General features: G+C 41.3%; 1 protein-coding gene across 4 annotated transcripts in view; it reads right to left on the bottom strand.

Annotated features, from left to right (window-relative positions):
• Positions 1-15,138, bottom strand: part of rtn3 (reticulon 3) — a 31,154-nt gene extending 16,016 nt beyond the window's left edge. The window contains exons 1-4 of one of the 4 annotated variants that reach the window (XM_030075650.1): positions 14,786-15,138; positions 9,438-9,485; positions 1,110-3,490; positions 887-1,079 (exon numbers count right to left, since the gene is read on the bottom strand). In XM_030075650.1, coding sequence (XP_029931510.1) covers positions 887-1,079; positions 1,110-3,490; positions 9,438-9,485; positions 14,786-14,876 — 2,713 coding nt within the window. In that variant the 5' untranslated portion in view covers positions 14,877-15,138. Of the gene's footprint in view, positions 1-886; positions 3,491-9,437; positions 9,486-14,785 lie in introns of all 4 variants that reach the window. The other 3 variants (XM_030075651.1, XM_030075648.1, XM_030075649.1) reach the window with 3 other exon arrangements.
• Between the last annotated feature and the right edge of the window lie 968 nt (positions 15,139-16,106).

The following is a 16,106-nucleotide window of genomic DNA, read 5'->3' as shown; positions in this document are numbered from 1 at the left end:
TCCCCACAAGCCAAGGGGGAAGACTGGGCCTGGACTCAGGAGAAGAGGAGGACAAGGGAGGACTAAAAGATCTTTTGACAGCAATCTAATTAGCTGAGTTGGCATGCTGCCTCAGAAACTACAGTGCAAATTATCACACAAAAATAACAGAAGAGGCACATCTGCCTCTGGAAAGGCATGCCGTCTTTATGTTGCGCTTTGTCATGCTTTAGAATATGGCATGATAATGAGGGCCTATGAAAAAGGTTAAATAAAAGCTCTGTTTGTGACCATTAATATTCCTTGAGTGGTCTTCTCCAACTGCAGTATGCTGTGGAAAGTTGCATCAAAGCAGAAACCCAACCCTGGGGATTGACTGTGCTGCCTGACTTCCAGGGCCCATGCAAGCCGACACTCAGGCACCATATCTAAAACCCCCACCCACTCTCCGCCAATAGACCATTGCTGAGCTTTAAAGGACAGAGGGTAGGACAGGGTCAAAGTCTCAAACGAAGAGGGGATCACTACAGCATATGCAGCCTCAGTGTCCATATACCCCACTACAATGTAGTTTGATCCTTGTGACCTCTGTGACAACAGGACTGAGGGTGTTACTATGTCCCTGTCAATCTCTTCAGTCCTGCTATATTGTCGAATAAGCCCTTAAAAATGGCCATGATTTTCAAGAGTAAGACAGGTATCGCAGGTTTATAGATGCATACATAAACATGCATGCATTGTCCAGCTCCTCAAACACATGTAACTGTAAGTTAAACAATAGTATGAGATTCACACCATCTAAAAAAGGACAGGCAGGTACAAGGTGCAGGTGAGAAAAAGGGGGGTCATGTTGAGGTGCGTGCATGAGAGGTTAGCGAGCCTAGAGCCCAACAGGAGGAGATATTACCTGATAAGTGGGTTAGTATTGCTGTCAAGACATGCTCAGCAAGATGATAGGCTTCAGCCACCCACTCGTCAATGGCTTCTACCTCTTTGGAATACGTGCTGTCAGAAGTAGGGTTGCTTTGAGAAGATAGGAGGTTGGGAGCTGAGGTAAAGGAAGACTGTTGTATAGATGCAGCATTGGTGTCAGCTTTGTCCTGGTCAGCAGCCTTCATACCAGGCTGGACTGACTCCTCCTCCTCCTCCTCCTGGCTACTGCCCAGTTCTTTCAGAGCACTGATGGTAAGCTGTTCTTGCTCAAGATCCATCACCATGGTTGGAGGGGACTGGGAAGGAGGCGCACCGGTTTTGGGGAGCTCATCTTTAGTAGTACAACGCTGAAGAGCATCATCAGGTTCCTCATCCTGCCTTGACTTCAGGCACTCCCTCATAAACTCCACAAAGCTATCTGTAGCTCCGGAAACTGAACAGTCAGGCTCAATGCTTTCTGGGTCGCTTGTTGTGTCAGGTGTATGGTGGCCTGCTTTGGTGTCTTTTGGGGTCTTTGAGTCATTTCCTTGCAGTAGGGGAGACTTGCTTTTTGCCATATTATCTGTAATGATGTCATTGTTCACTTTCTTATCAACTGGTTCCATTATGTTGCCTGGTGACTCACTTTGGAAAGAGGAATATGAGTCTTTGGGGTATTCTCGATAAGAAAGCTGATCTCCGCCTGACTTGGGAAAAGGTTCATCATCCAATGAAGTGATGTCATCCAGATTTGCATTATTTTGTGTGGTGTTCGCAGTCAGTGTTTCAATATGGATCTGAGATGGATCAGAAAGAGTGGGCTCTTTAGCACGGTTTAAGTCTTTCTGGTCCAGCATGTCATCTAAGGCAGGGGGTATATAATCCTCATCATAATCAAAAGACTGTCTGTCATATATGTCATCCTGCATAAAGCTGGATTTACAAAGTGAGGCTGTTTCAGTATAGCTCTGTTTCTCATCCATTTTGATTTTTTCATCCACTTTGGATGGGGTTTGATTAGCCAAATCCTGAGCAGCAACATCAGTCTTTTCCGGTTTGACCAGGATATCTTGTGCTTCGTCTGACCACTCGTCATCATTGTCTGGGAAGTCTACTTCTTCAATTGTGACAGATGGTTTAGACTCATTGGCAGTGGTCTGCAATTTCTCAGGTTGCGCTTGGGAAGAACTGGAGTTTGAGTCCATTAAAGTAGTATTTGGTAGTCCATCGATTTTTGATGCAGATTCCTGCTGGACTGTTTCAGGATCGGATTTAAGTATTTTGTGTTTTGGGGAGTATTCAGCATCAGAGTCCACAGGTGAGGATGGAGGAGAGTAGCCTTCCATGAATTCAGTTTGTAAGGGGCGTGTCTTTGGTGGTTCGGTTTTAGTCACCTCTTGCTCTGATTCAGGAATTTCGGGTGCTTCTTTGATTGGGTCTTTTACAACCTCATAGCCCTCATCTTCCTCAGTCTCAAGCTCCATTTCCATCTCCTCTTCACTATAATTAGGTTCATCTGTCTCAATAACATTGATTGTTGGGACCTGCATTAGCTTCTTCTCTGGTTTTGTTGGTGGAGTCTCTTGTTCTTCAGTGGGAACGGAGGGGGCAGCTGTAGTGGTAGGATCATTTAAAGGTTCAGGAGCAGAAGAGGGTGGGAGGGAGGGAGGAGGAACAGAGGATCCATCCTCAATGACAGTATCATCTGATTCTCCTGAGCTGTCCGCTTCACTTGTCTCTGGGTGTTCCAGATCCCCAACCCATGTGGTCTTCTTGGTATCCAAAATGTTCTGTTTAGCATCAATTTCAGCCGGTGGGGAAAGAGGAGGAGATGGGGAACCAAATCCTGCAGGAGGTGCAGGAGTGGCAGGAGGCACCGAGTTAAGATTTGATGGAGGCTGCGTAGCAGATTTCTCTTGTTGGTCCCACATGTATGCTGTTGGCAAAAAGCTGAGGTCAAACTCAGACTCCTCCTCAACGCTAGGTTGTTTGGGTGGCTCATTGAACTTATCGTTCGGTTTTGAAGCTTCAACAGGAGAATCCATGAAAGCATCAGGGACACTGGCAAAAGCTGCAGGAACATCAGGTATAACTATATCTGTCTCTTTCACCTCCTTTGATGTGACATTCTTTTCTGCAGTCGGGGAGCCTTTATTTAAATCTACAGCACCAAAGTCTGGAGCTGGTGGCAAATGAGCCCTCATCCAGTCTGCTGTGTCCTCAAACTCATTCACTTGTCTTAAATCTCCAAGTACTTCAAAGGGGGATTCTGGTGACTCCTGGTCAGTGGAACTTCCTTTCTTCTGGGAGGTTGAGGTGACTGTCTCAGTAGGAGACTTCTCATAGTGGCGCTCTCTGAAGTGAGGGAAACCTCCATCGCTCCTAAAATCAGGTTCCTTCTTTTTGGCTGCAAGAGCTTCAAGTGCTTTTATGCGTTCTGACACAGGAGATGTCTTGATAGGTGAGTCTGGTTGTCCATCTGGTGGCCCTGCCATGCTCCCATATTTACCAGGTGAGAATGAGCCAGGTTGAGAGGGAAAGCGAAGGGATGTGGCCACAACTTCAGAGGGCTTGTCGGAGCCCAGGACCACCCTTTTGTCTGCATTGCCATGCAGGAAGGATAGCAACGAAGAGGAAAAAGGAGGAGGGGGGCATATAAATCACAAACACTCAACTTCCATGCACTTCTATTATTATTCAGCTAGGCCTTGATGTTGCAGCCCAAGCAGTCATGCATGGTATCATGGGACGGTAATACTTGCTTCTAATGAATGGGATCTTAGTTTTGCATGCTGCTCTTAACCACTACAGAAAGTTGCCATTGAGCAGCACTCAATATGGCAACATGAAGAATGACTTGTATGATCAAAATGACGTAGCTCCAAACAAACAAACAAACAAAAAAGATTCATAGGCTGATAAGTGTTTGTAAAGCAGGTCTTAGACTTGCTGCACATCTGCATGGCGAAAAAAAGGAGTTTAGCAATTTTCCATACTTGAAGATCATCTCAGAGTTTCAATTTCCAAATTCCAATTTCTAAAACCTACGACCACACCATCAAATCAAGTATCTTAGAAAAGCAGAGCTGCACGTCGATGTTGCCACAACTTGGTGAAACTAGGTTCAGTTCTCTTATTCTTAGAATCTTTATCAGTGGCCAAAGGTCACAGATTTATTCCACACCTGATATTTTAAAAATATTATTAAGTGAAACTGTGTGCAAAACCGATTTTAATGGTGCATTTGCATATATAATGTAGAGCATTACTACTTCTTCATCTTTCCTAAAGCAGTGTTCACTGATGCTATCGTCAATCTCAAGTCATTCCAACAAAAAAACCTAGTAAAACCACCCACTGAAGTGGTTAAAACGGGATCCTGCCACTCTGACTACAATAAGCTCTCTGTGTTAGCAATACTTTAATGAAAGCTGCTAGTGGTCCTTTCATATAAAGATACCTGCAACAGAGAACACTAGTGAATGATGGAAACTTCAGTTGACTAAGGAGTGATGAGATAAAAATTCTCAAAAAATAAGGCAGTGTTTCTGTCCTTCAGTGACAGTGAAGGACAGAATGGATAAACACTCCCTGCATTCAAGGCCTTATTAAGGGCAACAGTTAAGATAAAGTCTATATTTAGCATATTAAAAACATTTCTTTTTTATTATAACCCATTTAATGATCCAATTAGGTAACTGGAGCTTATAGTCATGTAACATTAATAATGAAAAATAGATATGCCAACACTGTCTTTAATCTTAGCAGTTTAGGACAATAATTAATTAATTGGTTTAGCATAAATTCAATATCCTGTATTCCGATATCCTGTAGGAGCCAAATGGCCCATCTGTGGGACAAAAGCACTGAACAACCCTGGACCAAAAATGTCAGACACAACAGGGAAATTAAATAAAATTGATTTAAGGGACTTCTCATAATGCATTAAGGGGAGAACTGAATACCAATTTGCTGCAATGAGATTTGGTTCCTTGCTGTTATACAAAAGAAAATCTGACTGAAGCTCAGAAAGACTACAAACTGTGAGTTCACACTGTGAACAACATGATCAACAAGTCACCAAAGTCCATTCATTGCCCACACAGCTGAGCGTACAAGGGAATTTTGTCAATGTGTGGACAGTCAACAAGCTTCTCAACAGCCAACAGCCAATCCAATTTCTGTGCTTCTTTGTTTCCCTACCAATGTGTTTCTGTTAAACAATAATGGAATATACCAGTTTTAAAGATTACAGGAATAAAAATCTCAGACACAACACCTGAAGAATTATTTTGTTCTTTGGGTTTTCTTTTATTTTCAATTAATATTACCCAGTTAGGGCTTGCTAGTAACCTATCATAACATAAAAACAATTTTATGACAGGCATCAAAATCTGCAAAACACACAAGAGCTCTACTGTTCTTGATAAGCTATGGGGTCCCTGTGTACCAGCAGATCATTAGATGTGTTAACCCACTACTATTTCCTTACAACCACAGCTGAGGTGAAATTTAGAGTCACTATGATGGCAGGGTCTTGCCCTCCCCCCCTCGGGTATCCTGGGGGCCAGAGTCCACAAGATGTTCCGAGCAACTGTTCCAACAATCACATGATCCCTTTCAGCACCAACCGGTCTCCTATGTCACTTTTAACATCCAGCATCAAGTCATCATGACAGGGAATTGGCAGCTATATTGGGAGGTGAACATCAGCTGTCCAGCACAACCTCTGCAAGCTCAACTCCACATATGGGTGACCAGGGTTTCACTTTTAACTTAAAGCAAATACTCTAAGCGGTAGACTGTGCAGCTGTCTTTTCAAACTCTCTATGAGGTCCATTATTCCACAGGGTTGATAAAATATTTAGTAGTGTTTCTCATTCACCAGAGCACGTTTGTAGGTTGGCATGGTTTGAAACTGAGGCATGAAACTGAAGCATGGTTCAAACCTCAATATTTACTTATGCAGTTTAGCTCGTTTGGCCACGTGACACAATGGCATTACTCAGGGAACACCAAATAATCTCACCAGAACACCTGAAAAATAGTTTAATTCTATTCTGAGGAAAACTGTAGTGTAGTTCTTTAGATGATAATATAATCCAGACCAATTACTGTAAACAACCCCACAATAGTTTTTTTCAAGTATAAGGTAATCAAAAGATCTCACACTCCAAATGTTAACCATAACAAAATGGCCACGGGCAAACTATAATCTGAACTGATGCTCCTATTTAAATATTTCTTCATGTAATCTCAACTGGTCTGAACACCAGAGATGGGAAATTACAACCGAGGTCACAAATAAGTCCATCATGATTCTCTAAACTAACACAACCTAAAATGAAATTGCTTTTTCTCAAAATCTTTAAAAGGCAGGAGTAGGATTTTCCTAAAAAGAAAAAATAATGATAATAATAATAATAATAATAGTAATATTAATAATATATAACCTCATACAAAAATAATCCCTCTCAATCATCACTGCTGAGCCACTAGAAGTGTGTGTTGGTGTGTGTATCTGCAGAGATCCTGCCCTCTGCCTGGATTTTCTTGTTTTGCTGAGTTCAGGGATCTTCTGGGCAAAGGCCTTTGGGGAATGGGTTTGTAACTTCCAGCCAATCACAGTTCGTGGATCTAGATTGATAGCACGAAATCCAATAGGAAGCTACAAAAATTACAGATGCTGAAAAAAAGGAAATCTAGTGAGGCCAAACGGCAAGCAGACAAAGCTTGTTCCAAACTGGGGTTGGCTTTCACCCACTGGTGTGCACTGAGAGAGAGGACGACGAAGAGCAATGCAGTGTTGGCCCGTTTTCTATTGGACAGGTAGGTGCCGAAATATCTTTCCTAGGATGGCAATAGAATGAATACTGTTGCCATCCTAGGAAAAAAATGAAAAGTCACTGCTGGCGGTTAGCTTAACAAGGGAGGAGGGGCAAACTTTTAATATTGTGCTTACAAACTGCAAACAACAAATCCTACTCATTCTGCCTTTAAAACATATGGGTTTACTGCTTACCAAAATGTTTCCACTATGGTTCAAAAGTAGAAACACACACACAAACACACACACAAAAAAACAAAAAAACATGTGATCACACCCTAAAAGATCATTTAAGACTACATTGTTGTCCCTCATATTTCCTGTTTTATTAAGTGCTGCTGAACCTTGTAATGTCTGCTGTGTGGTCAGCATGATCCCATGACCCCTGCTGCCCCTCTGCTCCCCTCCTGCAACTGTATAGGCAACTCAGACTTTGCCACTGCTGCACAACTGACTGGTCCACTTTGTCTTGGTCAGGACCCCCACCTCCCCTCGCAGCGAGCACCACAGTACAATGCATTGTTCAAACTAGGCCACATGAATGGACTTTCCATCTAGCCGACAGCGATGTAGTCCTTTGGCACTGCACTGGTAAACAAATTCCAAAACAACTACTGCTCCAAGAGGACGACCACAGATGGAAACCAGAGCCAACACTATTTGATTAGAACCATGAACACTTCACTTCACTATAACATAAGTGTGGCCTTTTGAACATGGTTTAGATAAAGCTGTCAACAGCCTTGTTTTGTAATGGGGCGCTATTCATGTACAATCTTCCAACTGAAACAACAGAGGCCCTCCACATCTGATCTATGTAATCTGCTTCTTGCAGTACAAAGTTGGGAACTGGCATCAAAAACACCTTCATGACTTAACAAAAACCTTTCCTAAATTGACAGAAATGGCACCTTTGCGGATGTCTCTCCAATGTATGAATAAGTAGAGAACTAACAAAAGACATTTTTCAGAGAAGTAGGTATGTTAATACCAGCACTGGTATTCAGTCGGTGAATATAGCTGACTTAAGGTAGTTTAATGGACAAATGGGGCCTTCTTCTACTAAATTTAATTTACCATCAAGAGAAGAATCCTATATAAATGACCACAGTTTGAGAACAAAGGCATTCATGGATGTGAACTTCCAGACAGCCTATTGCTCCTCTGCAACATTCCTGTCAAACGCCCTGGTGTCTGTTACTAGTGAAGCACTGCAATGCACAAGTCTGATATTTTTTCTGAACAGCAGATGAGTCAGTAAGAGTTCAAATTCCATAGGGTGGAGTTGTGTTATGTCATCTCCTGCTTAGCAGTGGGTTGAATGGGTCAGAAACCTGTGTCTTATGTGTGATAACGTTTGCACTTTGTGCTTGAAATACTTTAATATCTACGAATCAGAGAACATATATATTCTACTTTGTTACTGACTATTTCTCTGCTAGACTTATAAAACTGAAAAATAAATTAGAACTCAAAAATCTGAAAATAAATCTTAAAAAAAATAAAACAGCTAGATGAAAGAAAACCTACTAATTAATCTTGAGCATAGATGTGAGACATGCACAAAGCCTACAAAGCCATAAGCAGATAGTGGAGTGGTAGGTGAGCAAGCAGCCACAGGCGATGGTGGGCCCAGACTGCTGGGTGGTGGGTGATACCTCCAGTGCCACTCATCCTCCGAGGCCCGGTTGCTACTGAGGCTGGGGGCTCAGAAACTAAGGCTGGAGGAAGGCAGGACCTCCCCCGGGACAACAACCTGATCCATTTTTAGGTTTCTGCTCTTGTGCGCACAATGTGAACTTGAACTTCTCTCTGCTTTCTTAAAATAAGGTGGCAATCTTGGGATTATCTTGAACCTACAGCAAGTGCTGCTGACCTAAATAATGCATGCTGCCACGCGGTAAAGACTGAAATGGATCAGGCTGCTGTCATCTGTGGAGACATGGGTTTTTACGGACCTTTAATTTCTAGGTACTGTAAAGTTTCCGGGGAGGGATAAGAACAGGCAGCAGTGGGTTCTCAGGAAGGAAGACAGATTTGATTTGAATCATGCATGTCACCACAAGTGCTGCTTAATTAATGCACACTACTAACTGCAGATGTATAATGCCTGTTTTGTTCTGTTAGAACATGAGGGATTTGGCTTTCTAATACAAGGTCATCAACAGGAAGAAGAATCAATTACTTCCACAGGACTAAGCATGGGCAAATTAAGCTGCTGTACTATACCACAAGAGTAAATAAATAAAGTTTGTTTTGGTTAGGCCTTTGCTTATCAGAGTATAGCAGAAATTCAAATCTCTGGCTTCATGCAGGCCACTTACTGACTATGATGTTTCATCTCCAGTTAAAATTGCAACTGCTGCATGTAGCTGTAAAGGGGAGGAGCTATGTTGCCCTGTAAGTCACAATTAGTGCAGCTACTGAGGGTCAGCAGCAAAGGAAATAGATGGGATAACATTACTCCTAGGGGGAGGGGTGGGCAAGAGCAGTCAGGGTTAGGACTGTAATTTGTTACGTTGGATGGGTCTCTGCGAGCCCATTTTAAACAGGACTGATTTGGTCTTACGAGCAGGAGAGGGGCACTAGAAAGAGGGATGAAGAGAGCATCATAGCAGCAGGCCAGCGAGAGCCAGGACAGAGGGAGAGAGAGAGGTAAAGTGGAAGAGAGGGAGGAGATAGAGAGCAGGCGAGCAGCGAAAGAGAACCATACACTTGCCTTGAGGAGACTGAATGAGAGATACAGGCGAAGAGGAAAGAAAGGAATCTGAAAAAATAAAAAGGACAGAAGAATGAACATCCCAGAGTGGAAGAAAATAACTCCTACCCACTACACCAACCTTGCCATTAAAAACAAAGACATGAAAAATCTATCCAAACTTAACAACTCTACGTGCTCTACAACACACTTCATCTTAAAAGACCATCAAACACTTAGGTTGACTTTATCTTTTCATCCCTAATGCCCCATGCATATGCTCTTTACTCCAGTAAGCAACCAACAAGTATTTTAACATGCACTTACATTTTCTATGCAGGCAGGACACGACAAAAATAGACAATTTATAACTAATTACACAATAACAAGCACTTGTTTTTTCACTTTATTATTTTACTGTTGCTCCAAGCAAATCAAAATGCTTCCGACAATTTAATTATAACTGAACACTGTTTCTTGTTTTTCCAATGACGTTCTCAAGTACGTCTCCCATGGTTTACTTGGCTACACAAGATGCCAGCTGGGCAGCCATTTTTTACCCACTTGACGGGAATTAAATAACCTTATAACATTTCTGCCTCACTTCTGAATCTCATGTGGTTTGAGGACACAAAGTATTCCTTTGTGGAGAGTTACTGCCCTACAGTCTCCATGAACAACAGGATAAAGGGGGAATTATTTGAGTTCATGTCTCCTTTTCTCCTGCATTGCACGGGTTGGGAATGCCAGGAGAGAAAATCTGAGGAATGTCTTCAGTCGTGAGTAAAGGACTGAGGATGTGTGAGACTTTCCGGTTAAGCAAGGGAGGTGCGGTGCCTCCCTTCAGATGAACGGTTCAGAGACAAGCTGGGCAGGTTGGTGTTGGCGAGCACTTGCATTGCAGCATTCCTGCTCTCGGATTCACTGCTGTTAACTTCTGACACACCACGCCTTCACTTTATAAACCTCAAGACAAGCTCTTAATTTCACTTATTTGTCAGAGGCTGTTAAAAACGTGACTGGTAAGCCAATCCAGTACAAGAACACAAGAACAGTTACACCAATGCATAGAGTTAAAAATACTCATACAGGGCACATGCCATGTGCACTTTACATGTGGGTTTTACGTCCAGACCTTCTTTCACTACTTGAGCTATGAAAAAAAAAAAAAAAAAGAAAAAAAAAAAGAAAAAATGCCCCCAAAATGGAAAAACATATTATGAAATGGTTTGATTAAATGTGCTGGAGGAAAGCACTTGGCCTATTTAAATGAAGAACCTCTTTCATAATCAAATTAAACTTAATTGGCCACTTAAGTTTGCATTTTAAAAAAGGAATCTGAAGCATGGTGCATGGTGCTCCGGCAGCTCACATCAAAACTACACAAAGCAGCTGAAATTTAAGATATCAGTTTCTTTCCCACCACATGCACAGTCCTTCGTTGGTAACCGACTACACTGACAAGAAGTTGTACAAGCCAATGACAGAAGAATGAAAAGAACAACAAATATGAAGGCAACACCTCACTTGCTTTTGAGTGCTGCAAGGCGGTGGGGGTGGGGGTTTACAAATGAACTGCAATGGTGTGAACAAAATATATACCTGGACATACAACTGCATAGACAGCAGTGTTGAGTATGTAAGAACAGTTGACTTTACTGAACATTTCCAGGGAAAGCCTTTTTCATAACAATGCCTCATCTCGCAAGCGATTGTCTCTGGAGAAGAAGATCCATCTGGGACAAGGGTGACACGTAGCCTTCATGCCGTACCTTGTATTTCCAGCAATGAGGGTGTTTCTATGCCAAATCTATCAGAGATAGACATGATCCAGGAGTTAGTCTGGCCACTGTGTCGCCTCAGGCCACTGTCTGGGAGAATCCGGTAGTCTCATTTAGGGTGGGTTGATGGCATAGGGAGGGCTTATTGGCATCTCAGCCATGCACGCCATCTGTGGCCTGGTGCTACAACTATCCAGTAGTGTCCATCTCTGCCTCGGTCACCTTAGTGATTACAGTCACCTTCAGAGAGCAGGGGTAGGGTTATGGGTGAGATAAATTCAGAGAGGGATGCCAAAAGTCTGTGTTCTCTGGAAACTCACAAAGGTAGTATAGCAATATCAGCAGCTGGCAGTTGTGTATCTTGGATAATTAGCCTTTCTCATGGAACCAACACCGCCAATGTCAACCAAGTGTTTAAAATGAGCATTTCTCTTGGTCAATTTTAATTTATTTGAATGCAAGTGAAATAACTTAACCAAACTTATGAAAAGGATAAGGCAAAAAGAGTCAAACTGACAAGAAGGAAGAGCAGAAAACGTGGAAATTTGGCTGATGTGTGGATGATCAACAAATTTGTGGGCTGATTATAGCCACTGGAAACTTTTACCTGTCTTCTGGTCCACTGTTGAACGTCCGAGTCTAATTTGTTTGGGCGTGTACCACAACCATTTACATATACTAGACATCTTCCCTTGACTGTGAGGACTTGTGTAAGACCATTATCTGCAACAACAGAATGACCGTTTCTGCAGTTGACATTACACAAGCATGACACTGGAAGAAGCATTACAAAGACGGATTCTGGCGCTAGTTTCAGTAGTTTCAGAAATCAGGTCTTCATTTTGAATTGTGTCACTTCCTTTGTGACTAGTGTCACTTGTGATTTTGCCGCTCAAGTGTGTCGATCTTGGCTGCTGGAAGAAGCTGGAGAGGTGGCCAGGCCATCTGCTAGCGTGCTGGGCATCCGCAGATGGCAAAATACACAAGGATGAACCACTAGTAGTGACAGTGCTGCTCCTCCCGCTCTTACCTGTCAGACAGCTGAAACATTTGGGCTGAGGGATTGTTCTGGAAGCTGCAGACTTGTCTAAAGCTGGATTCACATCACAAGGGAATGACTGACTTCACAATTCAAAGCAAGGACTTAACAAGTGTACACACACGTCACAACACCACGGTTGAAGTTTTTGGTACACTTTGATCAATACTGGTCAGCTTTTTCACACTTGACACATTGACTTTGCGATCATACATTTGACTTCATCTTTTATAAAGTCAACATACACTGCAATGTCAATCAAAACCAAGAGTTTTGTCCTGCCATGGCAATAGAGATGACAAATTGATTTCAGTGATGAAAATCTGTAATTTCACATAATAAACATAGGCTTATAATTCTTTACAGTGAAACACAGATAATCTCCTTTTTGGTGAGAATACAGACAGTTAGAATACTTGGCATCCACTGCCAAACCCAAACAAGCTCCCAAGAAGTACTTACCATCTGAAAGTTGAGGTGAACGGTATTTTCTAGTCAGAAGGTCACATCCCATCATTACCATATAATGTCAATGCAACACAACTTCCAACTGATTTGTTGAGATGACTCAGCAGTATTGTAGGAAAGGCACTGGCTATTCATCAGTCACAAATGTAGGCAATTTGTTTTTGTTTTTTGTTTTTTTGTTAGTTAGTTTTTTTTTTTTTGTGTGTGTGTCAAATCTGCCATAAAATTACACACGTTTTCTGGACCATGCCTTAGAAATTTTTGTTCTAATAGAGCACAATTAAATCTTGACAAGGGCTTATAATAACGTAGACCTGTGTTGCCTGTAACACAGCTTGTAATGTGAGATACTTTAGAGTGCTGCTAACGTCATGCACCGGGACATCAACTCACTAATGTCCAAGCAATGGCAAAATGACAGAATTTAATAGTTTTATCGCCAAAAGCTGCAAATATGCTGATGTTCACTATTTTACTGTGGACAAGGTGAAGCAATTATTTAAATATACAATTGTCTCATAAATGCAGTCAGTTATTACCCTTAGGGACAGCCATTAGTATTTGCTCAACATAATATTGTTGTCATTTCCACAATGTGACCATTTTTAAGACATAGAAACAGACATCATTATTTGGTCAATGAAAACATTTTTTAGACATATGTCAGGAATCTATCTCAGACAAAAATTTGCCCATCATTTTCCCTTAAGTTATAGCCATTGTTTTTTTGTTTGTTTTTTGACATGGCTTCCCAATACATTCCTAATGATTTCTGCTTGAACTTTACTTACAATTATCATGATAAAAACTACACGATAAAATATGGATTCACTGTGGTATATAATGTGCCACACTTTGCCATTCGGAGTTGATGCCCTGGATGAGATCAATCATCAATCACTGAATTAACATTTTAGGGCTTTAAAAAAAAATGAACCACCGAATGTGCATGAAGTAGCTTTACAAACGCAGATAGTCGAACTGCCCCTCCCTAATAAACAATAACTTGTCAATAAGGCCCTGTGAGACAACAGTGGACTCCCACAGACTACAGTAAACCTGGAAAAATTAAAAACAAGAGTAAAAAAAAAAAAATACAACAAACAAACAAACTTTGGCATTTAGTCTACACAGAAAAAAACTGTCGGTGGTGAAGCTAATTAAGGCATATGGTTTTCTTCTGGTATTGTTTACCATTATTAATTCACCGACACAAAATGGGCAACGCGCCTTTAAGAGGTCCTCCCTTCATTGGCCGTTGCCCAGTAACAATGCATCTGCAGTGCAGAGCACCGCAACATTTAGCCTCGATAATTTCATCTACGCCAACGTCGATTCAAAAATCTTTGAACTTAATGTTTTTTTGTTTATTGCTAAAAATACAGACCTTGGAAAGTGTGAGTTTAGATATTCTCTATCTAAAAATAATCTACTCTCGGATTCGGCATGCGTCCAATGCAGGGAGGCCCTTATTAAAAAGATTAATTTCAACTTTTCTTCTTTGCTCCTATTATCACAATATTCTTCCGCCAAATGCAGTAGTGCGCAGTAGAACATTGTGAACCAGTTCTAAAAGTTGATATTATATTGGTGCTTAATTGACCCTCTCTTGGCCGAATTTACCAGAACACACAAATTATCCGTTTATGGTCCCAAGTCGTGTACAACAACGACTGTATTATTGTCAGTAAGGAACACTATTTTAGTATTAACAAGACCGATGGTTCAATAGAGTTCGGCGTGACATTCTTTCCATACAAGGAAACGACATGTATTGGGGCTAAGGCTATACAAGGTCTTCATGGTACCTCTGTGTGCAAGTTCACCACCACAAATGTTTCCCAATTATGGCCGACGTAGACTTGAGGCTTGCAGCAACCACATAAAATTCCAAAATGCTACAATAACACTGCAAAAAGAGAAGCGTTTTTGCAAGAACAAGTGGACCAATTCTTCGTTGTCGCCTCCTGCGGAAGACTGACATAAGGGAAAATCAATCCTTAAAGAGACTTAGCAGTTACCACTCGTATATTAGCTAAAGGTTTACGGTTTTTTAAACTAAGGATTACGCTGTTTCTTACCAGATAACTTGGAGTCTTTCGCAGCAGAATTCTGTCCATCGGCAAAACCTTGCGACGACGATATCTGGGCGGACTGGGTCATTGGATCCATTTTTTAACTATAGTTTCAACAAACCGCACAACGCTGGTAAAATGTATGTCGTTACACTTGATTTTCTCTTGTCCAGTCCTTTGAAATTTGTTTTTCGTCTAACTCTCCTCGTAATTTCCCCAAGAGTGGGACGCAGTGTTGCGAGCCTCTACACCTTAACACGCAACGTCCGAGCACTGAGAGAAAATCGAGCAATGGAGGGAGAAACAAGAGAAACGAGGCGGGCCATGGAGGAGAAAAAAAACACATATCAGGGAGAGATGCTGCCTTCAATGGCCACTCTAAAGCTCCGACATCTGAATTGAAACATCGTAAACATGACTTGTCTGCGCATTGCAGTGCTCTTGGTAAAAAGCAGTCATAACAGACAATTGAATAGACTTTGCAACAAAAGTATATTTTGATTGGTTGTTTTTTTTAAATTATCAACTAAAAGGCGCGGAGTTATCTTTGCCACCTTGTCGGGCTGCATACGAGTAGTCAGTAACGGCTGACTCATAATTGAGACATTTCCGATAACACTTGAAAGCAGCATGAGGTTGACGGTGGCTTACTTAAAGGAATATTCTTGAACACAGACACCTGACCTACTCTGGAAAAGTGGTGATTTGTATTTCTGAAATCAACTCTTGCATCGTTCGCATGTTGAATTGAGTGTACTCGGAGAGAAAAGTGACAGCCATTTTATTTTTAAAAATCAGCGCCAGCGCCAGTTATGCCCCTTATCGCTGTTTAGTGTAGCATAATAGCAAAACGTTGAAAGAACATTGTGTTATATCAACGTTGACAGACGATGATAATTTTGGTTTGGAAAAAAAAAAAATAATAATACGTTAACTGTAGAAATGCGTATTGGTGGCTCTGTGCTATTGCATAGTATCCGTTTTCTTGGCAAATAATTAGGTGACTATGTAGCTTAAATGTACAAGCTGTTTATTGTTTTTGACTATTTACATTTTGTATACTTAACAAGTCTTAATGTCTTACACTTGTGTGGGGGCTGGCAAACAATTGCAACTGGAATATACAGGTATATCAATGTTATTGAGTTGTGTCGGACAATGTTAAAAATGTCTTTTGGTTCTTATATTATATTATATTATATTATATTATATTATATTATATTATATTATATATTTATTTTAATAAATGTATTTTACAGTGTCATATTTTTCTATTATGCAATGTTTACCTTTGTTCAGGTTTATAACAGAGAATCATGTCGCGCTA

The sequence above is a fragment of the Myripristis murdjan genome, chromosome 18, assembly GCF_902150065.1.
Source record: "Myripristis murdjan chromosome 18, fMyrMur1.1, whole genome shotgun sequence".
In the NCBI taxonomy this organism is placed as follows: Eukaryota; Metazoa; Chordata; class Actinopteri; order Holocentriformes; family Holocentridae; genus Myripristis; species Myripristis murdjan.
Note: the sequence above shows the minus strand (reverse complement) of the source record. Positions and strands in the feature narration are given on the sequence as shown.